General features: G+C 45.9%; 1 protein-coding gene and 1 long non-coding RNA gene across 6 annotated transcripts; one reads left to right on the top strand and one right to left on the bottom strand.

Annotated features, from left to right (window-relative positions):
• Window positions 1–391: 391 nt before the first annotated feature.
• LOC105496206 (uncharacterized) lies at window positions 392–27,445 on the bottom strand. 5 transcript variants are annotated; one of them, XR_003021422.2, is made up of 7 exons: window positions 27,108–27,445; window positions 20,312–20,387; window positions 12,851–12,983; window positions 6,752–6,886; window positions 6,011–6,176; window positions 2,607–2,705; window positions 392–1,207 (listed from the first exon to the last, which is right to left on the bottom strand). It is a non-coding gene; the product is annotated as an uncharacterized lncRNA (long non-coding RNA). The 5 variants fall into 5 exon arrangements; XR_003021420.2 differs by having other exon boundaries at window positions 2,614–2,705; window positions 6,011–6,188; window positions 27,108–27,444; XR_011613421.1 differs by having other exon boundaries at window positions 6,011–6,188; window positions 27,108–27,442.
• Window positions 6,883–15,693, top strand: LOC105496205 (putative BPIFA4P protein). The gene is made up of 5 exons (XM_011766391.3): window positions 6,883–8,534; window positions 9,538–9,685; window positions 11,746–11,850; window positions 12,755–12,904; window positions 15,389–15,693. The coding sequence occupies exons 1-5, from the start codon at window positions 8,435–8,437 to the stop codon at window positions 15,519–15,521; spliced, it is 636 nt and encodes a 211-aa protein (XP_011764693.1). The 5' UTR covers window positions 6,883–8,434; the 3' UTR covers window positions 15,522–15,693.
• Window positions 27,446–27,523: the final 78 nt, after the last annotated feature.

The raw sequence follows: 27,523 nt of genomic DNA, 5'->3' as shown, positions 1-27,523 counted from the left end.
GTTGCAGTGAGCTGAGATCGTGCCCCTGCCCTATAACCTGGGTGACAGAGTGAGACTGTGCCTAAGAAAAGAAAGAAAGAAAGAAAGAAAGAAAGAAAGAAAGAAAGAAAGAAAGAAAGAAAGAAAGAAAGAAAGAAGGAAGGAAGGAAGGAAGGAAGGAAGGAAGGAAGGAAAGAGAAAGAAAGAAAGAAAGAAAGAAAGAAAGAAAGAAAGAAAGAAAGAAAGAAAGAAAGAAAGAAAGAAAGAAAGAAAGAAAGAAGGAAAGAAAGAAGGAAAGAAAGAAAGAAAGAAAGAAAGAAAGAAAGAAAGAAAGAAAGAAAGAAAGAAAGAAAGAAAGAAAGAAAGAAGAAAAAAAAAATAAAAAGAACAAAAAGAAATTTCCAAGATGTCCTTGAATTGTCTAACCATGGACATTGGCAGTTGTCTCCTTTCTATCATGTAGAATACTTTGACTTAATATTCTTCCAGATACAAGGGGATACTTGCTTGTTTTTCAAAGTGTTTATTTACTGTTGCTACTATTTGATTACAATGTATTAAATTTTAAAACCTGCGGAAGTGACGAGGTGGGGAAGAAATCCTGTAGTGGACCTCATACACATTTATCTCATTGAATTCGGATTTTTACTGAGTGATCCAGTGAATGAGTCTTTGGTTAGGTGTGGCAACTCAGGGTCAGAGAGGTGAAGTGACTTGCCTGAGGCCACATGGCTGGTCAGAGGCAAAATGGCATTTAATCGGAAGTTCATCTCCTCCATAGCTTTTCCCGCTAGCAAAAGATGAAGGATGCGAATTTTCCTTACTGACTATAATTTGTGGCAATCCAATCCCACAGAAAATACACAAGGAGGTGCTCAAAAGTCAGGGCTTCTTTTGGGCAGGAACTAACTCGGGTCAGTGCCAAGCCTTAGTCCATGCTGTCCCAACCACCTCGGACACCTTTCCTTCTCCCTCACCTGCTGGTTAAATCCTCCACTGCTCAGGAGTCACCACCCAGCTGAGCAGGACTGCTCCTTAATGTTTCCAAAAATGAGACACTGTATTTCTCGACATGCAGGTCTAACCAAGCTACCTTGTCACCAGCGTCCAATGCAGAGAGAACACTCAAACATCATCAGTTCTTAATAGCGTGGCTTCCACTCTTCTCGTTCACCCCTCTGCCCATCTGCCTGAGGGCAGGTGCTTCACTCCTCAACAGCTCCAGTGCCTAGCAAAGGTGCAAGCAAATAACCCATGATGAATGAATGAATGAATGAATGAATGAGTGAATAAATGAATGAGCCTCTTCTTGACTGTACACAGACACCACCTCTGGGGCAGCTGAGTGGGTGAGTAAGCAGGAAAACTCTAGCAAACCAGGATTAGGGGGTATGGGAGATCTGCATTATCTTCTGTTAACCAGAGACAGATAATGGAGGACAAAATTGATGGACTATGGACCAAACGCATGGCTCCTAGCTGCATGGTGCCAGGCTGTGGAGGGAGTAGGGCCAAGATCACCAGGACCCACTGATGACTGATGTGGCCAATGTGGAGTGGGGGAGTGTCCCCTCTGTGAGCCTCCCTGGGGCCAGCTCTGGCTTCTTTCTCACCAAGCCCAGAACTTAAAAGTGGGGATGTGGTGAGGGCTTCCTGGAGGTGGTGATGTCCCATGAAGGAGGCTTTGGGGAAGAGGAGGATGCTTTGGGAGGGAGAGGGACATCTACCATAAGGGGATATGTGGGAATAATGAAGGCACAACCTAAGTGGACATGAAGTTATCCAGAGAGTAAAGCACTCAACTCTAGTGCAGGCTCTTTTGAAGCCTTTATTCAGTTAAATCAATGCTGCCCATTCATATGGATCTTTCCAATGTTTGCTTGATTCATACAGGATAACATTTCAGCATCCAAACTGTTAACTCTATGCCTTGGAACATTTTGTGACCCCAGGAACACATCATGAAATATTTACCAAACTGGATCTTTCTGTTTACACTACGATGATAGCGTGTACCTATTTCACTACATCTTTGCCAGCAGATGGAAACCTTTACTGTAAATATTTGCTCTGCGAATGGGAGTAGAATAAATTTCATCACACTGGAAAAGCCAAAGTTCTCAAATTAGGGGAGTCAATTGTTACACCAACTCAACAGACTTGTTTTCTGGGCATTTTTTAAAAATGGAAAAATAACTGTAGTTTCCAGCTGGGTGGAAATAAAGATCTAAGAATTTGCTTAGCTGGAATCACAATGATGCAAAAAAGTGGAACTGAGAAAAAAACTGAAAAGGGATGCCAAAATTTGACAGAAGTTTATTCGTTAGATGTGACTTACTTCTGTGTTAGTGCATGCAAGAAAAAAATGCATTTTCAAAAAAAATAGGAAGGTTGTTGAGTATCTAGCTGAGCCAAGCCTGTGCTGAGCAATTCAGAGATGACCTAAGCAGTGCCTCTCCAACCTCAGCCTGCAAGGAATGTGTTCCTGCTACACTTGTTGCAGGGACTGGAGGGACTGAGAGGGGAAGAGGGCAAGACCTGTTCCCACCATCAAAAAAGTACAACCTGTTCCTGCTGCAATAACAAAATATCTTAGACTGAATAATTTATAAATAATAGAAATTTACGTCTCACAGTTCTGGAGGCTGGAAGTCCAAGATGAAAGTGCCAGCAGACTTGGTGTCTGGTAAAGGCTTTCTATCTGCTTCCAAGATGACACCTTCTCACTGCAATCACAAGAGAGAAAGGACGAAAGGGCAAAAGGACAAATGTTATGTCCTCACATGGCAAAAGAGAAGTGGAGGGGCTAGGCAGCTATCTGAGGCCACCTTTATAAGGACACTGTTCTATTCATGAGTACAGAACCCTTATGACTTAATTGATTCCCAACAGGCCCCACCTCTTAATACCACTGCTTTGGGGTTTAAGTTCCAACATATGAATTTTGGAGGGACACATGCATTCAAACCATGCACGTGCTTTAAGACATCTTTGCAATTAAGGCTTTAGTGGGGTCCCAACCTTTCAAATGGTTGAGCACATCTGTTCTCAAGTCTTCAAGGAACAAACCTCTTCAGTAAGATAGAGAACAGTTACCCCTACCCCACAAGGAAGTCACAGCTCTGCTCTAAAAGGAGGAAATTGTGATGTAGTGTGAAGGTTACAAGCTTTCATAGAAGGTAGAACTAGATTCAAATCCTGATTCTATTATACACTAGCTCTAGGACCTTGGGCAAGATTTGTCTTCTCTTGAGTCTTAGTTTCCTTATCTGTAAAATCAGGTTAATTAGTTCTTGCATGATAAGGATACATTTGTGAAAACTGACTGTCAATGTGAGCTATTATTTTTATAGATGGAGAGACGGAGACCCGGAAAGGGCTTGGGAGCTGTCCAGCATCAAACAGCAAGAAATGGGCAGCGCCATGCTGGAGCTCAAGGGTCTGGGACCACAGACCAGTAAACTGAAGCTAGGACATCCTCTGCCTCCCCACTCACAGAAGACCGAGCGGCTTCCTTCCTCAGAGTCACCAGACCCATCTTGCTTATTGTACAGATGAGAAAAGCAGCTCAGAGCGGGGCAGGGATGTGAATGTGACTCCTGCACACTGTCTTCCCGCTTGCAGCCCCTCTCGGTGCTCTCCATACTCTCTGCACCTCTCCATTTGATGGCATTCGTGATTTACAGATTCAAATATGTTGTTGACATTTTCCCGGGCCTTCCAGGCAGACATGTTTGCTTTGGAGGTATTGGATAGACGTGGTAAAATCAAGGGCTTTCCATCAGCTTCCTAGCTGTCCATCACCCAGTGCCACGTCTCCCCCAGCAATGGGATCACTTGCCATTTATACAGTCTGCTCCCCTACAGAGTCATCGAGAATCAACCTACAGAGGCCAGAGTGTCTCGACAGCACACCAGAGAAATCCAGGTAAGCACAAGGCAATGGCACTCTTCAACCTGCCTTTTCATCAGATGCTGAACCAGACTAAAGCTTTTGATACATGTTACCGGTTACAAATTGTGCTCGGTTCTAGCACAGAATATGAAAAATTGTGGCTTCCGTCATGATGAGAAGCCCAGAGTTGGGCTGGCGGAGCCTGCCGTCTCCTTCCTTGGCTACCCCTAGCATGTAGCTTTCATCTTCCTTCTAGTAAGATAACTGCTGGGCTCCAGTCATCAAGTCTTACATGTAATCAGGAAAAGGCAGGAGAGGAAAACAAAAGCATGCGCTTTGCAGCTGGATCAGTCACTCTAGAGAACGTTTTAAGAAGCCCTGACCTACAATTTCCATTTATATCTCATGGACCATCCCTGGTTGCAAAGAAGGTTGGGAAAGATAATTTCTTTGTTAAGCACATTTCTTCCCTCAAAAATAAAAGGATTCTATAAATAAAGAGGGAAGAATGGGCATGTGCCCTCAGCTCTCCAAGCTTCCATTTCCTGCTCTGTAAAGGAAGCATGTCAATAACTGTCTCATAGGATTTGGGATGTTGTAAGGAATCGGGGCACTCCTCCAGCACCCAGCAGGAAAGATGCTTCCCAGCCACCCTCCCCTCCTTCAGACTGTCTGTGAGTCTTCCAAGGGTACTTACTGTCAGAACCAGGGAGGGATAAGAGGAACTTTAATTTGCAAATTCAAAATTAACTTCTATTTAGTGGCACTAGGCTAAACAATTTTCAAAACGCTTGCTGAATTCTCCTAGTAGCCTTTTTGAGTGAGATGCAGATTAAAGTATAAAAAACGTACAGGCGGGAGAGCCAGGTGCTAGCCACTAACTACAGCTGGCCTTAAGAAAACTTAACCCTGACCCGAGCCTCTGTGTCCCATCTGTAAAATAGGTATTGGGCTGGGTGCAGTGGCTCATGCCTGTAATCCCAGAACTTTGGGAGGCTGAGGTGGGAGGATCACGAGGTCAGGAGTTCGAGATCAGGCTGGCCAATATGGTGAAACCTGTCTCTTCTAAAAATACAAAAATTAGCCAGGCATGATGGCGCATGCCTGCAGTCTCAGCTACTCGGGAGGTTGAGGCAGGAGAATCGCTTGAACCTGGGAGGCGGCCGTTGCAGTGAGCTGAGATCATGCCACTGACTCCAGCCTGGGTGACAGAGCAAGACTCCATCTCAAAAAAAAAAAAAAAAATGGGTGTTGGGTGGGTAGGAATGAGTCCAAATGACTCCTTTGCTCCCCCCAATCTCCTTTAGCTCCATAGAGAACTTCTCAGAGTGACCCTGAAGCTGACTCTACTTAGCTGGTATCCCACGGGTACTGCCCCAAGACGCTGAAGGTCGCGGGCCTCCTCATCCTCTGTTGGTTTCTTGCCCTGTTGTCTGCTCAATATTGGAATATTTGACTTGCCTGTGGATTTATTATGTTGTATATTTTAATTTCTTGGCCTTTAGTCCCTTGGTCATTTTTTAAGCATGCATGCCTTGTAAATTTTTATTGGATGCTGAACACGATGGTGAATGACATTATCTTTTTTCCAGAAATGAAGATGGCAGAAAGATAGAGCAGAAATGGATCATGACCCTGCCTAGGCTTAGCTTTGTGTTTTATTATGTAGAACTATTTTGGTCTTGTTCTTACTTTTAGAGGGAGACTATTTCTAGGGTGTGGCCCTTTCTCCTAGAGCCTAGTCTTTTGTGTCTTCACTGAGAGCTTAAGATGTGTACCAAGGTCCCTCCCATCAAAGGGGCCCACCTCCAACCAGTGCTCCCTTCCCCAGCATCACACAGCGGAGGTGCTGATGTCTCTGTTCACTTTTTAACTTTCAGCTGCTGTTTTCTGCCTCAAGCCTGAGAGTCCCACCCTGCAAGGGCGCAGCTTAAAAGCTGAGATTTCAAGGCTCCTTCCCTGGGGACCTTCCTCTTTGGGATTTTGCCCCTCAAGTCCCAGCCACTTTGGTGGCCCCAAATTCCAATTCCAATTTTTGTCTCCTCATCCCTGTAAGACTAGCTCTTTTTGCTTGGACTCTAGTTGATACGTTGGAAAATGACCTCAAGCAAAAGCTGGGGTGAATATGGAGCCCACCTTGAATGATGTCTCTTTCTCAAGAATCACAGCATTTCAAATTGTGCCCGTGTAGTTGCTCATGGATGTCCTCCTTTGTTTTTATAGATTTCCATCTCTTATAGTTGACGTTAGTTGGGAGGGTTAGTCTGATGCAAGATACTCTGTCGTGATCAAAACCAGAACTCTGCAGATGGAACTTGAGCATAGATTTCACAAGGACTGTGAACCCTCATTGCGGTTCACGGATAGGGTGAGAAGGATGAACACAGAGAATGCTTCCATACTTATAAAAACAGGCCAGGCGTGGTGGCTCACGCCTGTAATCCCAGTACTTTGGGAGGCTGACGGGGGCAGATTACCTGAGCTCAGGAGTTCACGACCAGTCTGGGCAACATGGTGAAACCCTGTCTCTACTAAAATTAAAAAAAAAAAAAAAAATTAGCCGGCTGTGGTGGCTTGCACAGAGGTTGCAGTGAGCTGAGATTGCGCCACTGCACTCCAGCCTTGGTGACAGAGCGAAACTCCATCTCAAAAACAAAACAAAACACCACACATGCGCGCGCACATACACACACACACACACACACACACACACAAAGAACTTCAGGGTTGGTTATTCCTGGAAAATGCTTCACGGGTTATAATGTGGCAGAGAAACGCAGAAAACCCCTAAGGATGTTCCTGCCGGTGCCATCTGGGGTAAAAACATGAAAATTGCCCAAAAGAGGAGACATTCCACGAACATAGGTCAATACATACCTTAGAAAATTCTGCAGACGAGGAGGTAGACAGTCCTGATGTGCTGCTACTTGAATAAATGCTTCTGTAGAAGCATGACAGGCCAATCCTTGTTTCTCATCGTGTTACATGAATGCACACCTATGGAAAGAAAAACTTCCAAACAAAGACACAACAGAAGTTATCTCTGTGAACTTATTTTTATCTACTTTTTCTGTCTTTGTACATATCTTTATTTTCTAATTTCTCTACTTGCCTAAAAACAGATCTCCCAAATTAAAATGTTAAACCATGAGGTGGTTCACACCTGTAATCCTAGCACTTTGGGAGGCCAGGTTGGATGGATCATCTGAGGTCAGGTGTTCAAAACCAGCCTGGCCAACATGGTGAAACCCCATCTCTACTAAAAATACGAAAAAATTAGCTGGGCGTGGTGGTGGGTGCCTGTGATCCCAGCTACTTGGGAAGCTGAGGAAGAGAATTGCTTGATCCCAAGAGGTGGAGGTTGCAGTGAGCAGAGATCACACCACACTGCACTCCAGCCTGGGCAATAGAGTGAGACTCTGTCTCAAAATAAATAAATAAAATAAAATAAAATAAAATGCTAAACCAAATGGGCTATGAATTTACATGAGAAAAGTGACCAGGGACTGGGCTGAGAGTCTCCTTGGAATCCGTCAAGTGTCTAAGGAGAGAACCGGCCCCTACCAGCCTCTACCTGTTAGTCTCAGGTCCCAGTGGGGCCATTTGCACTGACATTTGGTTGAAGTCCCAGGAAACCACACGAACACCTGCATGCACCTCCTTTCCGGGAGGGGTGGAGCGTGTGTCAAGGTCCCAAGGGGCACTCCCAGACCAGGCAGTGTGCCGTTCAAACGGGCACAGTAGATGGGCCTGTAGTGTCCACATACTCCAGCCCTAGTCCCTCAGCCTGGGCCCTTCTTGTCCGTGCTGCGGAGCCTACTCTCTCCCACCAGCTCAGGGAGGTAAGCCCTTGAAAATGTCAAGTGAAAATCATGATCATAATGATGCATCGGCACAGTGGTGACCATTTGTGAAGCACTTACAATGCGCAAGGTGCTGTGCTAAGTGCTTACAACAAGGACAAGAGGAAGGTATGCGTTTGTATCCTCTGCATTTTCCAGGTGAGGAAAGCCTCAGGTATCCAGCAAGTAAGTGGTAGAGCTGGGATTCCATCCCGGGTATGTCTGTCTGAAGCCAGGGCATATCACCACCACCATTTCACTGTAAAATGAGGATAGTGTGTCCTGCATAACATCGTGTGGTGAAGCAACTTGCACTAAATCCCACAATCCCACAGCTGCTAACAGGTGGGGGATTTCAGAGACCATTGTCATAACTCTAACGTTAAGCAGCCTCTTGCAGCAGCCGTGAGCAGCCCTGCTGGGGAAGGCAGTGTCCCTGTGGGAAAAACCATATGTCCAGCTTTTGGGCATAAATACAGGTTGTGTGGCCTTGGGCAAGTGACTTCATCTCTTGGACCCTCTGTTTCTTGCTCTAAACTCTGAGGAAAAGCAGGTCCCTCTCTGAGCCTCAGTCAACCCATCTGTAAAATGGACATAGGTGAATGGGTCCACATGAGTTCTGTGGCCACTTCAGACCTAAGCTCTGGGAAGACCCTCTCAGAAAGTGTCCTTGCAAATGACCTCTTTTCCCTGATCCTCCACAGGGACCTAACCCAGGATGCTGAATGTCTCCGGCCTCTTCATTCTCCTCTGTGGGCTGCTTGCCTCATCCTCTGCACAGGAGGTCCTGGCTGGAGTTTCTTCCCAGCTCCTTAATGGTGAGACTGTCCTGCTCTGGGTCATGCAGAACCCTGAGCCAATGCCAGTGAAGTTCTCATTAGCAAAGTGCCTGGGACACAATTAACACTATTAATTGTTCGCTGTCCTGACTGCAACATCGTTTAATCCTCATTTTCCAAGAGCCCCCTCTTTCCTGTCTCCTTGCTGTGCTTTATCTATCAAGACCCACCATCAAAGGAACCAGCTCTACATGGACTGGTCCCTGTCCCAGCCTTTGTACCTGCTGTTCCCTCTGCCTGGAACATTCTTCCCCTACCTGTCAACATGGCTGCCTCCCTTCCTTCAGGTCTCTGTGCAAATGCCACATTTGCAGAAAACCCTTCCTTGACCTCCTGCATAAATGAATCCCTCACCCTGCCTTTTATTTTTTCGTCATAGGATGGACTGCTATTCAGTGGCACGGTCATCATGGTTAAAACATTGAAATTTTGGGGTATACCATTTGGGAAATACTTCCTGCTTACAGACTCTCCAGGTGCCCCCCATTGCCCCAAACATCCCAGCTTCACCCCCAGAACTCTAGCTTCCCCATGAACTAAACAACTATGCAGTTAACACCTGGCACAGCCTGGGGACCCCAGGACCTTGGTCCAGAGCTATGGCCAGTGCCCCTGTTGAGCTCGTCGCTAAATACTTTGAAACCAACCCCTTCACAGCACTTGTTTGCACCTGAATCCTGCCTGTCCCTTTATCCTCCACTTTTTCATCTGTCTCTCCTCAGCCCCGTAAGAATGCCAGCTCCATCAGGGTGGTGCCCAGGGTGGTGAACAGACTGGATGCATGGCCCAGGTGCATAGTAGGCCCCTGTGAATATTTGCTGGATGATTATGTCTGGAACTTGGCCCAGAGCCCAGCGAGCCAGAAATAGCTGATCGACAAATCAGAGTTACATAGGGGACATGCTCGGAGATCGAGGTTGTATCTGGGGATCTTTGGCATCTAAATGTCTACATGGATTTGGGGGTGGGACATTCTTTACAGATTTGACTCAAGGACTCCTCAGGGCAGACTTTCTTCCCAGCCTGCAGACAATCAGCCTCCAGAAATCATTGAGTAGTGCCTTCGACGTTGTATCAGGCCTCCTGGACATCTTGGGGCCTCCACTCACCAATGAGATCGACACTGTTAGGTGAGTGGTCCCTGATCACCAACCACTCCCAGTCCAGGCTGTCCTGGTTTGTTGGATGGTTAGAGCTCTCCCCACATTTCCTGACCTCACAGAGGCCCTTCTCTTGCAAAGAGCCTTTCCAACTCTGATGGCCTGAGATCCTCAGGTTGGGAGAAACTCCCACTGCAGGAGGCTAGGGGAGGGGCTAAAGACACAGGGATTCAGTCCCCTTGTCTGGGAAAAGATGGCTGCTCACCAGCTGTGACAGCATCACCAATCTGCCCCTTTCTCTGAGCCTCAACATCTGCCCTGTTCAATGGGGAATAATAGCATCTACCCCCATGGGATTGTTGTGAACATTAAGTGAAATAATATGTGTAAAATGTTTGCACATCTTCCTCTCCTCAGTAAGCATCCAATCACAGGTAATAAAAAACAGCAAGAATGTGATAATCCTAATACTAGATGATGCTGGGCTATAGGGTTAGATTGGCCACCAGAGTATAGAAGACCTGGGTCCCTTGTCTTCTTAAACTCAACATGTCCAAAACTCAACTGCTGACTCCCACCTTCATCCCTGCCCCAACCTGTGCCTCTCCCTGCCCAATCCATCTTACCTAATGACAACTCCATCCATCCAGTTGCTCTGGCCAAAAATCGTGATGTCCTCCCTGGCTCCTCTGTCTCCCTTGTACCTGCTTCCAGCCTGTTGCCAAATCCTCCCTGTCACTTCTGCCTTCAAATCACACCCAGGCATCTCACCACTTTTTTTTCCCACCTCTGGTGGTCTGAGCCACCATTATCTCCCCGCTTAACTTACAGCCGCAGATTCTCCTGCTTCTACCCACCAGCCCTCATCTCCTCCATTCTGTTCTGCCAGTATCCAGAAAAATCTTCCTAAGAAGCGGAGCCAACCCTGTAACTCCCTTGTCCAAACCCTCCAATGTCTTATCTTCACCCTCAGAACCAAGTCCAAAGTTCTTACCACTGGCCCTCAAGGCTCCACGCAATCTGGCCCTGGCTACCTCGCTCACCTCTTCTACTAGTCTCGCCTCACTCTCTGCCTGCTAGCCACACAAAGCCCGTTGCTGTTCCTCAAACACACAAGCCACATTTCAGCCTCAGGGCTTTTGCACTTGCTCTGCCTTCTTTATTATTTCTACTATTATTATTGTTTTGAGATAGGGTCTCGCTCTGTCTCCCAGGCTGGAGTTCAGTAAGTGGTGTGACCACAGCTCACTGCAGCCTCAACCTCCTGGGCCCAAGCCACCCTCCTGCCTCAGCCTCCCAAGTAGCTGGGACCACAGACACATGTCACCATGCCCAGCTAATTTTTTGTTTGGTTGTTTGACTTTTTGTTTTCCTTTGTTTTGTTTTCGAGACAAGGTATTGCTCCATCACACAGGCTGGAGTGCAGTGGCACAATCATGGCTCACTGCAACCTTGACTTCTCAGACTTAATTGATCTCCTGCCTTGGCCTCTCAAAGTGCTGGGATTACAGGCATGAGCCATGCACCCAGCCTTGCTCTGTCTTAAGCCTGTCCTTTTCTTCTCTTGACTATCTGTGTGACTCATTCTCACTTCATTCGTGACTCTGCCCAAACGTCAACTCCTTTGATAAACCTTCCCTGACTACCCTGTCTGAAATTCCACTCTTCCCAATATTACCTTCCATTGTCCTGATCCTGTAGGGCCTTTTTTTTTCACCATGCCTATCACTTTCTGTATGTATTTATTTACTGGATTTATTCTCCTATACATACATACCTGCTCCAAGCATCTGCTGTATATGGCTTTCGGTCTTATTCACTCATTGATTCCAGCCTACTTGGTGCTGGGCAAAGTGCTGAACATGATTATTCTGAGATGCATTAAGATAAGAGCTTCTTTTTGCTCGGAGATATATTTCCAGTGCTTATAACACATAGTAGCTTTGCAATAAACTACCTGGTTAATGAATGAGTAACCATCTTTGCCTATATTCAGCTTCTTCTCTGCAAGGGACCTGCCATTGCACAAAGTGAGGTCCACCTGCAGCAGGAGCCACAGCCTCCCTGTGTTGTGCTGTTTCTTCACCCAGGATACAGGTGAAAAATCCTCAACTCCTCCAAGTCTCCATCGAGAGCACCCCTCAAAGAAAGGAGGCCACTGTACGAGTACCATTCATATCTGAGTTGATCGTGCAGTAAGTCACAGCTATGAGTCTCGCAGGTTCCATCGGCTTTTGCACAGGAGTTGGGGGTTGTGGGCAGGAGCGCTAACCAAAGGACTCAGCAACAGACTCACTGTGTGGTTAGAGCAAAACATCCACCCTCTCTGGGCCTGAGTCACCCCATGTGTAGAATGAGAAGCCTGCAGAATACTTGAGTGCTCCAAGCTTGGGGCCCCTCTTGAGAAAGCAGAAGGGTTGAGCAGATTTCCTCCCCCTACCTCTTCCAGACAGCCCCCACCTTCATTTATTTGAACTTCATGAGTCTGCTTAGTTCTGATTGAATGTAACTGAAGACAAGAACATCGAATCACCTCTGGACCCCAATTCTGTGACACTATTGCCTGGAGATCACCCCAGGAGATGCATCTGGCCCACTGATAAATTTTGTCTGGTTTGCATGGTACATCTGCAGAGGCCAGGCATTCTCCAGTTCACCACAGCCTTTACCTCTCCCTGTGAAACTAACTGCCGGTCTACTTCATTCATTGCCATTTCAAGCCTGGTCATCAAGGCGATGGATTCTGAGACCTCTAGAAAAGGACTTTCCAAGGTCAGATGCAGTTTTCTAGTTTTGATAAGATGCCATACTTAGAATCAATATTTTCCTTCCTAACTGTCCCCAGAGCCAGAGGTAGCAAGTATTAGATTCCCTGAGTGCAGAACCCTCTGACTTAGCTACTGGCTGGATGCATGACTTGGAGAAAGCCATTCCCATTCTCCAGGACTGAATGGCCTCTTTTGAAAAATGAGAAAATGACCTTAACAGGGTGGTTTTGAAGATTCTGTGGCAACATGGGGAACGTCGTTCTAGAAACAAATGGGGATGTAGTGAGCTCTGAACTTCTCTCCCACCTGCCTTACCTCTTCCCTCCCACAGGCTCCTGACCTTGAAGCCCTTCACAGCTAATATGCAGTCAGATATAAAAGTCCAGATTCGTTTGGAGAAGAATGTAGGTGGCAGATATGAACTTGCCTTTGGGAACTGCAGACTCTTGCCTGAGGCTATCTGGATCCAAACTGGAGCCCAGTGAGTTCTCCATCTGTCTTTCTCTGTGTCCAGCTGGTTATGATGATGTTCCCAGTGAGGTTTCACCTGAAAGATGTCACTAGAAAAACAATACCCTACAAAATTAGGCTTTTGTGTGTATGGTGATGTGGGTATAATAAATAGGACTTTCTGTGCCTTTAAAATTTTGTTTTTTACAAAAGTAATAATTCTATCAACATGAAAAGAGACTTACCAAATAGGACTGAGCAAAAAAAAAAAAAAAAAGGATTGCTTGGCCATTTGTTGATAGGTTATTTCTAAACTTTTTGGGCCTAGTGAGGTGGCTCATGCCTGTAATCTCAGCACTTTGGGAGGCCAAGGCAGGCAGACAGCTTGAGCCCAGGAGTTCAAGACCAGCCTGGGCAACACAGCAAAACCCTGTCTATACAAAAAATATAAAAATTAGCCACATGTGGTGGCAGGCGCCTATAGTCCCAGCTACTAGGGAGGCTGAGGTGGGAGGATAACTTGAGCCCAGGAGGTTCAGGTGGCAGCGAGTCATAAGCATGCCACTGCACTCCAGCTGGGGCAACAAGCAAGACCCTGTCTCGAAAACATTAAATTAATTTAAAAGATAAACATTTTGCTATCATAAATAACCCAGAACATTTTGATATAGGAAAATGTTCCAAAAATAGAATTATTTTCTTATTGTAGATTTTTAAGATTATTCCAAAAGTATACACAGTTCTACAACTTCTAAGTTTTCAGCACTGCCAAACCACTCACCAAATACCTTACCAATGGAACTGAACCAAGTGGCATGTCTCTAGCTGATACTGGGCAGTTTTGTCCCAAATACAATAAATCCCAATTATTCTCTTTTTCACAACATTTATTCTTTTATACATACATACCTTCCCCAAGCATCTGCTATAGATGGCTCTCATTCTTACTCATTTATTTCAGCCTGCTTGGTGCTGGGAAAAGTGCTGAATATGATTATTCTGAGCTACGTTAAGACAAGATCTTCTTTTCACTAGGAGGAAAATCCCACAAATGCTATTATTTTCATTACTTTGACTACCAGTAGAAAAAGATTTCATCATTTCTTAGTCTCTGATATTTCCTCTTCAGAGAAACTGTCTTCAGAGATTTTGCTCTTTTATTAAGTAGAGTTTTAGTGTTTACTTCTAAATTTATAATCCTTTTTCAAAAGTCTTCTTTTTAAATATTTTTTTGAAATGGGGTCTCACTCAGTTGCCCAGGCTTAAGTGCAATGGTGGTACAATCTTGGCTCACTGCAAGCTCCGCCTCCCCAGCTCAGGCGATCCTCCCATCTAGGCCTCCTGAGTAGCTGAGATTACAGGCGCAGGCCAACATGCCTGGCTAATTTTTGTGTTTTTTGTAGAGACAGAGTTTCACCATGTCTCCCAGGCTGGTCTCAAACTCCGGCACCCAAGTGATCTACCTGCCTCAGTCTCTCAAAGTGCTGGGATTACAGGCATGAGCCACCACATCTAGCCCTTTTTAAAGTTTGTTTGTTTGTGTGTGTGTTTGTTTAAATTAAGGCTGATATCCACATTTAGCTGAATCCAGTGGTCATCACCAGTCCATTTTCTATCTTGTTTTCTTCTTTCACGAATTCTCTATTTTGATTCATCTCAGTTGCTCGCTGTTTCAGGAAAGCTCTGGGTGTGGAATGCTTTCTGCACCCTTGCACACCTGGTCCTGTCCTCCTGACATGCTCAGACACAAATGAGAACCAGGCCAGATTCACAGCCCATCTCCCCTTCTGAAAACTCTGCAAATACCTCTCTCTCCCGTGATATGCTAAAGAAAACATGGCCCTCCTTTGTGAGAAATCTGAGACCTAAGGTTGGAAGCAGTAGATCATAGCTGATTTCTATGCACACTCTTTAAAAAATAAAGACATAAACCCTTTGCCTGAGAATAGGACAGATTTATCTTCACATGTTAATGATTAGGGACTGAGTCAGGAACACAGAACACAAGGACACCTTTATGCTATTTCCTGCTTCTTTCTCCTGTCTCCCAATTAAAGAACGATGCTATACTGTTCCTTCCATGAAAGCACTGGCCCTCCGGCAGAAGAGATAAGTTCCGCTGTAGCATCAGGTAATCAGAGAAATGAGAAAGTGAGAAGGAAAGAGGGAACTCAGAATTAGCCAGGATGATCAGGAAGAGCTTTCTGAAGGAAACCAGTTGGCTGGGCCTAACAAGAATTTGAAGAAGGCATCTCCAGTGGGAGATGCAAAATAGTCACAGAGAAGATAACGGTGGGTAACAATGATAAGGGCAAGGTGACTTAAACTTGGAAGATTAATTTTGAGGAGCCCTAGAGTGTGGACTGGAGCAGTAGGACATGGCTGGGTGATTCAATGCCGTGGAAACAAAGAGTAGACTTGAAGAAGTTCACGGTCATTGATCAAAGAAGTGATGTGGAGAAAGGAATCCGAGAGAAGTTAATCTGTTCTGCGTATTTTCTGCCTCTTGATTTAGACTCGCCCCAGCAGCAAAATTTGTTGTGGCAAACATAGAGAGAAACCTGAAAAACATAGTAGCCCATGATCTGGGACAAAAGGTAAGTATGCAAACCCAGATTACTTCCGTTTTTGAGCTGAGACTCAGATAATGAGGGATTGGATCTTCTTAACGAAGTGGGAGGAAATCTTCCAGGAAGGAGAGCTAGGGAGAGATGGAGTGGTGTCTATTAAGCTCCCATTCTGCAATCGGACACTGGTGAAGTGTTTTACAGACATTCTTTAATTCTTCAGGTCAAAATCAGCATCCGTGTGACCAGAAGTGAGTTGATAATTCTCTCCAAAACTCAGTTTCCTTATCCATAAAATGGGGATAAGTAATCACAAAATTAACATTCACTAAGCACTCAAACACTATGCTAAGTATCCGAATTTTCTTATCTCATCCTCCAAACAATCTCATACTCCAGGTAACAATATCATCTTCATTTTCCAGATTTAAGAAACAGTCCCAGGCAGGGCCAATGACTTACTCAAGTCATACAGCTGCCAAGTGGCTGAGCTGGCTTGTGACCCTAGGGCAGCCTGAGCTGGCTTGTGACCCTAGGGTAGCCTGTCCCCAAAACCCATCTACTTGGTTGTCCCCAGAATGGGTTGGCTTAGGAGAACTTGCCTTGCTCACTCTTATTTAGGCTTTATTAACGAGCCCTCCTCCTGACCTTTGCCTATTTCCTTGTCTTTCAGGTGTGTCCTGTGATTAATAAATGGCTCTACAACCTGGAGCAGCATGTGGTTAAAGAATTGATTAGTAAGTGCTGGAGGTGGGAAGGGACAGGAACACTCCAGAAGAAAGTTCAGACTCCTCTGTCACCCTTTGTATCTCATTTCCCCTTACCTCACCCTGGCACTTCTCCTAGACCAAAAATCTCTTTCCTGCTGAAGTAGAATGGTCCCTAATAATCACAACCTTAATAAACTCAGCTGACATTTACTGAGGGGACCCAGTGTGCCAACATGAAGCACTGTGCCTGCACTAGCAATTGAATGTGCACCTTTAGCTAAGGACATGCTTGTTTCAATTCTATTCTTGCCCTCAGCCTAGAGCAGCTAAGATATTAATGCAGGCTTCTCCAGGGGAGAAAATCTGCCCAATTCTCCCTTTATTCTCCTCTAAAATTGTATGATGTTGATTGATGGGCAGGAAATTGGTCTGGTTTCAGCCGAGACAAAGACTGCCTCCTTTCAGATGTCTCTACCTCAAGCATCCAAAGTTTTCATATCTGCTAGAATTCAAAGCAAAAAATGCAAGATTGAATCTGAGCAGCTCAGGCCCCCATCAGGACTTCAAACTTCCCCCACCAAAAAAAAAAAAAAAAAGCTGAATTGAAAGGTATATGCCTTCATTCACTGAATATTCACTAGTCCTGCCAAGTGCTAGATGCCGGAGTTTCTAAAGTTCTCTCTAGTGGCTCTCCCAGCAAGCAATTTTCTGACCTCTGCTTATATACCTTCATTGACTGGGAACTCACTACTTTTTTTTTTTTTTTTTTTTTTTTTGCTTTTTGAAATGGAGTTTTGCTCTGTTCCCCAGGCTGGAGTGCAGTGGTGCAATCTCAGCTCACTGCAACCTCTGCCTCCAGAGTTCAAGTAATTCTCCTGCCTTGGCCTCCCAAGTAGCTGGGATTACAGGCATGCATCACCACACCCGGCTAATTTTTGTATCTTTAGTAGAGACGGAGTTTCACCATATTGGCTAGGCTGGTCTTTAACTCCTGACCTCAAGTGATCCACCTACCTTGGCCTCCCAAAGTGCTGGGATTACAGGTGTGAGCCACCACGCCCGGCCAGAACTCACTACTTATGAGGTAGGAAGCTTGAGGCAACTAATCTGGATGAGCCTAAAAATTCCCAAAGCTTGTGACCCCAGGCCCATGCAAATGAATGGGACAGCTCAACCAACACCTTCACTTTGTTATTGGGCCATTGCTTCAGAGAGATGACCAGATGAAATGAGACTCCAGCTGCAGTAATGGCACCTTTCTGCACTGTCTCATTCCAATGTAGGAGCTCTTAAGTGATTAGCTTGGAAGGAAGTGGTTGTTCCTAATCTATAGATAAGGAAACCAAGATCCAAGAACTTTAAGCAATTTATCCAAGATTGCTTAGCAAAAAATAATAACAATTAAATCTAAATGCATATTAGGTGCTTTACTATGTGCCAGACTCTTTGTGGACTTTACATATGTTAACTTGATCAGTCCACACAACTCCATGAACTAGGTATTATCACTATCTGCATTTTAAAGATAAGGAAACAGAAACAAAAGAAGATCAAAATGTTTGCCCATATTTCCATGGAAGAAAGTGTCGGAGCCAGAGTGAACCCACATCCTCCAGCTACAGAGCCCACACTGGTAGTCACTATACTGCATGGTTATCCATGCAGTATCCATGCAGTATCCAGAACTGTCCACAAAATCATTCAAGAACAGCCAGCAGCAAATCAGAGCTTCCAGCCTCAGACCCGTCTCCACACCTTGGGCTCATTCCCCCTCCCCATTCTGCTCCCAGTGCTGCTCCAAGGGGTAAACCTCCCTGGTCTCTCTGATCCTCCCCCACCCCCACTGTCTGAGGTATCTGTTTTGCATTCTAGATCTGGTCCTGCTGCAGGAAAAGTACCAAGTCACCATCTAAATGTCCCCAAAGTGAAGGAGCTATGTGTGTACCAATCCGGTGAGAAACCAGAGCATGTTTCCATTCCTTAGTGATGACCTTTGGCCTTTAGGGTCATTATAAGTGTGTTACTCATTCATTTATTAAATTGTAGTTAAGCCTCTACTATATGCTAGACACTATTCTACATGTTAGGAATACAGCAGTGAAGGAGATGGACAAGGAATCTGATTTCCTGGAGCTTGTATTCTAGTTGGGAATACTAACAGCGAACAAAGAAATAAATATATAGTCAACTAAATTCCAGAGGATGGTGGGTATTCAGAAGAAAACAAAGCAGGAGGATGTGGACAAAAGTAACTGAGGTGGGGACAGAGAGAGGCATCAAATTAATATAGTCAGACAGAGGCTCTTTGGGGAACAGATATTTCGGCTGAGCCCTGAATGATCAGGCAGTAGGAGTTGTGCCAAGACCCAGGAGAAAAGTATCACAAGCAAGAGGATGAACACGTGCAAAGTCCCTGAAGCAGGAATGAAGGAACTTGCCTTTTTGAAGTAAAGAAAGGAGGTTGACGTGGGCTGGAGTGTGCAGGGAGCTCAGTTTTAGGAGACATCTTTACAAGAGTGATATCTGGCAGATAAAAGGAAGGAAGTTTCTATGAAAGGAGATGTCATTATTCATTCATTTATCATGTATGTATTTGCAACAATTCTGTGCTGAATACACTCTGCTCAGGTGTCACCATCTCAAGTCTCTCAAAAATGGCACATCCACCACTCTCTTCCCTGTTTTATTTTTCCTCATAACAGTCATTATTATCTTACTTCCTACTATATTATCTGTATCTTTTCTCTTCCCCTCCCAAAAGAATGTACACCTCATGAAGTCAGGGACTTCATCTTATTCCCTGTTTTATCCTAAGTTCCAGGATTACAAAAATGAATCACACATGGCCCCTGATCTCAAGATCCCCCAGCCTAGCAAGAGATAAAACAAATAAATAGGCAATTTCTTGTGCACTGAGGTGATCAGTTGAGGTTCTATGGAAGTAGACAAGACCCAGTAGCCTCACCAGGAGACTTCCAGGAGTCTTTGCAGAAGAGGCAAGATTTAAACTGGGTGTTGAAAAATGATAAAGACTCTTTTGGTGGGAAAAGACATTATAAGCAGAAGATACAGCATGTGCAAGTACACAGAAGCAGGAAAGGGTCTGATGCTCTGGGCAATGGGGAGAAGCTTTGGGTGACTGCCCATAAGAGTCATGGGGGATAGACGTATCCTCCTCTGAGGAGTAAGGATAAGCATGTAATAAGCTGCGCTGTACACATGCTTTGTGAGAACAAGGTCACATGTGATGAATCGAGCTGTAATAAGGTACAGTCCATGACGGGGACACAAAAAATTAAGTGGCCAACACCATAATGGAATCTATGTCCTTGAGTTAATTAGCTTAGTTATGTCATACTCTAAACCATTGTTATCCAATGGAAATATAACAGGAGACACACATGTAATTTTGAATTTTCTAGCAAAGCCATCTTTGAAAGGAAAAAGAAACAGATTATATTAACCTTACTGGTTTATATTTACCCACCATATCCAAAATATTATCATTTTAGCATGGAATCAATATAAAAGTAATAAAATATTTTACATGTTATTTTTGCAGTAAGTCTTTGGTCTGTTGCGTATTTTATACCTACAGCATATTTCAGGGTGGATTAGCTGCATTTCAAATGCTGTTATCCATGCGTGACTAGTGGCTACCCTATTGGACAGTGCAGCTCTCTCTAAGTTAATTGGCTGGCAGTTGCAAAACGTTGAAAGGTCTAGGGCATCTCAAGTGTTCCTGGCAATATATCTAGGCTGTCACTTAGCACAGAAGTCCCAAATCTGTGACCCCCCATATTATATTCAGCTCACAGACATATTTGGTTTAGCCTATAAAGTGTTTTATACATGTGACTGAGTTGCCAATACTAAAAGTAAGAAATATGTTTTTTGATTAACTAGGGCACCTGGTGATATTTTGTATTATTGTGCTGTGAAGTAGGCCAAGGTGACGAGGAAGAGCCACCTTAATTGATGAAAGGAAGTCCAGGGAAACAATGAGAAAACGTTATACAGAGAGAGGCAGTGGATGGGCGTCCCTACAGGAATAGACTTCAGCACCACGGACAGCAGTCTTACCAGCGCGGAGGGAGAGAGCAGGAAGTGGGAAAGGCTGTCAGTTCTGACCGGAAGAAAGGGTGTGAAATTTACTAATACCTGGATTATTTCACACAGAATCAGCTTCTGCATCCTAGTCTTCTCCCTGGAACGTTCTCCACATTCAGGACACCACCTGCGTAGATCGTGTTGATTATTCAGCTGATGCCTGGTACTGCATGACCCACCCTGGACCCAAAGATCCCATGCTTCTCCGGGTACGGAGGTTATTTCCCTGTAAATCCTCACCAGAACCTCTGTGCTGATTCCCTGTAATCTTCCCACAATAAATTTTTAGCAGCTCTGAACTGCAAATTGTCCACCTTCCACAGCGCTATGTAGATGGGGGCAACGTAGCCAGAGACGGTGGTGGGTCTGGCCATGATAACTAAAGTTTGGAAAGCAGGGGAGGATACGTGGGTTGATTTATCCATTATCTTATGAACATCTGAACACTCTAGCATGATGTTTCCCTAAAGCTAATTAAAAATTTTAAAAGGTTTCCTGTCTTGTCTGGTATGTTTTCTGAACTGATTTTTTGAGCTTGGGTGGCTCCATCCTCTTGGCCACAGTCTCCTCACTGTGCAGTGGGAATGTTGGTCTCATCTTCCCAGCACCCTCAGGCAGGAACAGCCTACAAAGTTGTGATTTATGGGAGAAACCTTATCCTGGCCCTGGTAACTCCATTTTTCTTCCCTGTATCACCAAACTTCCCAAAACAAATGCTGCTATTCACTGCCTCTCCTTCCTAACGTTCATCCCCTGCTTATTTCTTTTTAAGATGGAGTTTTGTTCTGTCTTCCAGGCTGGAGTGCAGTGGTGTGATCTCGGCTCACTGCAAACTCCGCCTCCTGGGTTCAAGAAATTCTCCTGCCTCAGCCTCCTGAGTAGCTCAGACTACAGGTGTGTGCCACCATACCCAGCAAATCTTCATATTTTTAGTAGAGATGGGGTTTCACCATGTTGGCCAGGTTGGTCTTTAACTCCTGGACTCGAGTGATCCACCTGCCTCAGCCTGTTAAAGTGCTGGTGTTACAGACGTGAGCCACTGCAACCGGCCTTTTTTTTTTTTTTTTTTTTAACAATCTGGCTTCCTTCTCCAAAGCATTATTCTAATTTAATTCTCATGATAAACCTAGGAAGTAACTGTTATTTTCTCTTGAATAGGTGAGAAAACTGAGGCTCGAAGAGGTGCAGTGATGTGTGCAAGCTGCACCTCTAAGAATGAGAGAGTCAGAACTCAAACCACATCTGCCTTAGAATGAAAGTCTGGGTACTCACTGGGCCTGTGGGCACACTGTTTGTGTCCATATGCATGTTCCTGACCCTGTCCCCATCACTTTCCCCTTGTCTCACTTGCTCTGGTCACACTGGCTTTCTTGTGCTGCCTCCTCAGCTTGTTTCAACCTCAGAGCTGAACACTGGACTGGATTTTTATCTGTCCTGTTGACTGCTTGGCACATGGAGGGGCTCAGTGAAACCAGCCAACTCCCTGATAAACGCTCCCTCCTGGGAGCTGCCACACACTGCACAATAGCATGGAGAATGTCACCCCCAGAGTCACACAATCCCTCTTCCAAAGACAGGTCCCCAATTCCCAGAGGATCCAGGTGAAGAAATTTAGTGTTGTAGCTATCTCCAGCAACCATGAGAATTTAGGATCAGCTAAAGCAAAATGAGCAAATATTGGGTGACACATGTTGGAGAAAATTAATAAAAGGGGGATTGGGATCCAAAAATGGAAAATGGAAGAAGACAGAAAGCAAGTTTGGTCCCTTTGAGAAAGGCAGCAGGAAGCAGAAGAGAAGCCAAGTTGCTTGAAGAATAAAATTAATGATCAAACAAGTTGAATGTGCATTTTTAAAAGAAGGACCCATGTCCATTTCCTCTTCTTATTGGCTGACATTTAAGGGCAGGTGAGGCTCTGCCTGGCTGGTTATCCTTAATGACCTGCCTTCCTTCTTTCCTCCTGAGACACTCCTGCTAGGTAAGCCTCGGGGCTTGACAGGTTGGTTCCTGCCCCCTTGTGGTCCAGAGTGTTCATGGTTATGGTGAGATCTGCAGTCTTCGGTCCATCTGGTGGATCAACGCACTGAAAATGTTGGTATTGGCCATATGTGTCCCACGAATCTTAGTAGCCTCTGTAGTATATAAGAGGAAATGCAGCTGGACAGAACAGGCTTGCAGACCCCGGGGGCGGGGGGGAGGTCAAGGGCTGTAAGTGAATTTATCCAGAACAAGGTAGAGCCGATTAGAGCCAGACGGCCCAAGATCAAATCCTAGCTCCACATTTACCAGCTGTGTGTCCTTACACAAGTGACTCCAGAGTCAGGGTTCAACATAGGTCTGCCCTTGTTATTCTTCCTGCCTCTCCTTGCAATGCCTGTGGCTGGGGAAAGCAGGGCTGAGGATCATGTTGAGCAGCAGAATGGGGTGTGGGATGGAGCAGTTGGTGGGGAATGAGCAGCAGCTCCTCGGAGCTCCCTCCTGCAGGCCTGGCTACCTGGTTCCCATCCGAGCCCCACCCCTCCCCAGCTGGGTAGATTTGGGGATTTTACTTAACATTTCTGTGCCTCTGCAAAAGGAGGCCAATAATAACAGTACCTACTGCAAAGGGTTGTGTTGAGAATTCAGTAAGTCATTACAAGTAAAGCACTTAGCTTGCCCCTGGAGCTCAGTCAGCACTCAATAACTGTTAGCTGGTATCACTGTTATTATTTCAGCTAAGTGATCTTCACACACTGTGTGCCTCAGAATTGTCCAGAAGCTTATTCCCAGTCTCCCCCTCCAGAGAGTCTGACTCAATGCATCAGAAGTGACCTAAGAATCTGCATTCTTACAAGTCCCATCTCTCCCTCCAAAATTTGGTGATGCTCCCCTGGAAATTCCAGTTTTTCCGTTTTCCCTTTGCCTTCTCCAGGCCACCCTCAGAACCCAGAATCGGTCAACTCTTCCTTTGTCAAACCCAATAGGCCATTCAGAAATGGTCCCCACTCTGTCCTCCCCTGCCACTTTAAGGAAATTCGTCTTTGGATTAAAGTTATACGTGTATATACGTATATACACACATACATATATGTACATATATATACACACACATATATATTATATATATAAAGAATGGAACAAACGAATGACTAGATGAACAATGAATTCCATTCCTTAGAAGAGTAATTCTCAAAGTATGGACTGAACCCCCTGAATCATCTCTCTAGGGTGTTCATTCCAAAGGCAGCTCCCAGCACCTCCGCCAGCCCCTTCTAAATCAGATTCAGGAATCTGCATTTAATGCTTCTGCCTTCTCTGCTGTTCCCTGGAGTTTGGGGACCTCTGCCTTTTGCTAGGGACCTGGAATTTCCTTAGGGCCCCAAGGAGAGGAAGTGGACACCCCAATTGGCCATTGGAGATCACAGGTGTGCATAAGCCTGCTTGGCCCAGAGTTCTGCCAGGGGAGGTTCCTGCCTCCTTGTCCCACTGGACAGCTTCTCCCTGCAGCCAGGGATGTGAGACAGGCCCTCTCCCTGGGCACATGGGTACAGACTTCTCACCCCGTAGATCCAGCCACTACTGTCTTCCTTTCTTCCTCCAACCTGCTGAGCCCTTTCCCACCTGAGGGCCTTTGCCATCGTGGCTCCCTCTGCCTGGCTCCCCTTCCACATTTTGATACTCAAGTCTGGCTCCATCACCTCCTCTCCTCCTGGGCTCTGCTCGAATATCACCTGAGACCTTCCCTAGCCCCAGTCTAATGTGGCCTCCTTGCTATTTCCAATCTCACACTAAGCTTTTTCCCCTTAATACAATTTATGGTTATTTGGTTTCTTGTTTATTTCACCTTGTTCTGATTCCCTCGCCAGATGATAAGCTGCTGGTGAACAGGGTGACTGTTATTCCCTAGAGTCAAGCACAGTGCCAGGCACATAGTTGGCCCACAGTAAATAATGGTTGGGTGGATGGATAAACGAATTTTTTTCAAAGTCAAACTCCTTGAAAGCCAGTTTCCCAGGAGAGCAAGTGTTTTACCATTGAACCCATGGGAATGCCTTAAGAGGTCCATGGCAATCCTGGTACTGTGTGCAACATTTTTTAGCTTGGTGCATTTTTTTTTTCTAAAAGACAAACCAAAACTTCCAGTGCATTTTCAAAATGTCCCCCAAGAAGGTAAAGAAGCTTGTTTTGAGGAAAGCTATTTGGAATACTGAAAGAGGCTGCTAATGCGTGAGGCTCAGTGGTGCTCCACAGCTCCAGGGCCTAAGGAAAACAGTATCTGAGGCAGTGCTAGGGAAGGCAAGAGAGCCCGCTGGGATGCCAGCTCAGCCCCTTCCTGGCTGGGAGCTTAGGCAGCTGCTGGGTTTCTCTGGGTCCCTGTCTCCTCACCTTTGTAGCGTGAGGACAGCATAAGATAGACCACAGGGCAGGCTTAGCACGGGGAATGGGTCCCAACGGAGAAACACCAGCCCCGCCAACCTCCAGGTAGTTGCTCATTAAGGAGCAGTCCTCACTCCACCACCGTCCTCCCTGAAAGCACCAGCGTGGGGTGCCCAGCCAACTCGGGCTTTTTCCCTTGAATGTCAGCTGAAGCTCCACCTCCTCAGGGAGGTCTTTTCTCTGACATCCCTTTTCCCCCATTGACCAAGTATCCCCTCACTGTGCCCTCCCACGGTACCTCCCACCTCCTTCACCGCTGGGCCATACTTCATAATCCTATGCTCAGTTGCAGGGATAATTGAAGACTGTGTCTCCCCACTGGTATGTGAGCTCCATGAGGACAAGGACCCTGCCTGACCAGTCTCTGTGGGATCCCCAGAGCCCACGGCTCCTGGCACTCAGTGCTCAATGATTTTAGTGGTTTTATTCATTGAATGAATGACAGCAAAGCCCACCATCTGAACAACCACGCTCAAGCTCACTCCAGGACCATCACATCCTCACTACCGTCTCAGCCTCTCTGTCATTCCTGCCTGCCTTCTGCAGATGCATTTCATTCGTGAAAGTACTTGATACAGGTGACTCCCGCATTCGTTGCACACGTGTCCCAGGAACCATCTCAGGACTCTCATGCTCCATGTCACTGACTCCATCAGCTTCCCTGGTTTACAGGTGAGGAAGGCTCAGAGGAGTAAGGACAAGGAGGAGGATCATCATAATAACATGGTTTTGGAGCACTGGCCCAAACATGATTCGCTTTAATCCTCACTATAGCTCTGAGGTCTGCCCTGTGATCCTTTTACAGACCTGGGAGCTGAGTTTGCCAAGAGACAGAGTCAGGAGTTGAACCCTGGTCTGTGTGACCCCAAAGCACATGTTCTGGACTGCATGTGATCCTGCACTGAGTTGGCTTCAAATCCAGTCCCCAGCCCCTGAGCAGGGCCCTCTCATCCCTCCAAATCTGCTCTCTCGTCATGCATCAAGCTCTGAAAATCTATACCCTCCACGCTGTCCTTTCATTAGGCTCTGTGGTCCTGAGAACCACAGCCTGTGATGAGGAGGGACCAACAGCCCCCGCCCCGTTTTAAGATGTCCAAAGAGCCAAGCACAACAGATTTGTTCCTCCCGACAGTGCCCACTCTTCTGTTTTCTTGACAAAAAAAACAAACAAACAAATTCCAACCACTTACATAAGACCAGGAAGGCTAGAAAAATACATTTTGAAGTAAGTGATATTCTACAAACATCCCAAGGGGAGCATGAACTCCACGAAAGGACCTCAAATAGGGAAAGCCAACACCCTGAGCCACGGCTTTCTCAGTGCGGTCTCTTACAACACCACAGTAAATTGCCCAAGAACAGCCCCAAGGCTTCTGTGAAATTTGCAAAGGATGTTCCCATCCCTCCTCCACATGGGGCCCTCTACATCCCCCGCAGTATGGGGAAACAGCACAGGGACAGTGACAAATGCCTTTGTCTCAGAGCTCACAGCAATGGCACCATGGGGCCCAGACCCCCAAGACCTGTGCTGCTGCAGTATAGTGGGTAAGAGAGAGCTGCAGGCAGTGCGGTCCAAGAGGATGCAGGGACCCTCCTGGGCCTGGGAGGTGTTGTGTGGAAAGTGGCTTTTGCTCTGTGTGCAGTAGGAAATGCTGGAGGGTTTTGAGCAGAGGAGTGGCATGGTCTACCTTACATCTTTTTTTTTTTTTTTGGATGGAGTCTTGCTCTGTTGCCAGGCTAGAGTGCAGTGTGGTGTGATCTCGGCTCACTGCAACCTCCGCCTCCCAGATTCAAGCAATTCTCCTGTCTCAGCCTCCCAAGTAGCTGGGACTACAGACGTGTACCACCACACCCGGCTAATTTTTGTATTTTTAGTAGAGACGGGGTTTCACCATGTTGGCCAGGCTGGTCTCGAACTCCTGACCTCCTGATATACCCGCTTCGGCCTCCCAAAATGCTGGGATTATAGGCATGAGCCACCGCACCCGGCCTATCTTACATCTTAAAATGACTGTCCAGGCTGCTGTGTGGAAGAGATCGTAGGCGGGCACAGTTAAATGCTGGGAAACCAGCCCGGACCCACTGGCAATAATTCAGACCAAGCTGATGGTGGCTGAGGAGTAGTTGTGAGACGTGGTCATGTTCTGGAAGTGTCAGCAGAATCTCCTGACAGATGGGTTGTGGGAGATGGGAAAAGGGGAGGAAAGGGCAACTCCATGGGCTGGGACTGGAGCAACTAGATGGACTTGGCACCACTTCCTGAGAGTAAGGACAGGGGACTTAAACTGAATTCTCTCTGAATCCCAATCCCAGGGCTCCAAGGTCAACCTGCTGCTTTGGCTTCAAGACTCTGTAAATCTTATCCAGAAAGATAAGACCTATCCATCCAGTCATTCATTCATTTGTAGCATTAACATTCAGCAGTACTTACCATGTGGCAAACATAGGAGGCACTGTAGACATGAGGATTAATTAGACTCATACCCTGCCCTCAAGAAACTCATAATTTGGAGGAGATTCAGAGATCAGCCATCTCCATTTATCAATTCAGTCGTTTGGTCACTCAACAAACATTCATTAGCACTCAGTTTCTGACAAGCAAGTGTCATGGTAGAGATTGAAGTGGTTGGTCTTGCCCTTAAGAAAGTCCTAGCCCAATTGGAGAGCCTGGGGTTAGCCATCCTCACTCAAATGTGTTCATTCATTGGTTCACTAAAGAGTCACCAACATCCAGCCTGTGCCAGGGTCTGGGAGAGGACTCCTGTTGGATGATCCAACAATAGGCTCTGGTGAGTGTCTCCAAGCAACAAGGCCTTCCTCTGGAGCCCTGGCCTCCCCCCAGGGTTC

Source organism: Macaca nemestrina, chromosome 15 (genome assembly GCF_043159975.1).
Source record: "Macaca nemestrina isolate mMacNem1 chromosome 15, mMacNem.hap1, whole genome shotgun sequence".
Taxonomy (NCBI): Eukaryota; Metazoa; Chordata; class Mammalia; order Primates; family Cercopithecidae; genus Macaca; species Macaca nemestrina.
The sequence above is the reverse complement of the archived record's forward strand: the minus strand, read 5'-3'. Positions and strand labels throughout refer to the sequence as shown.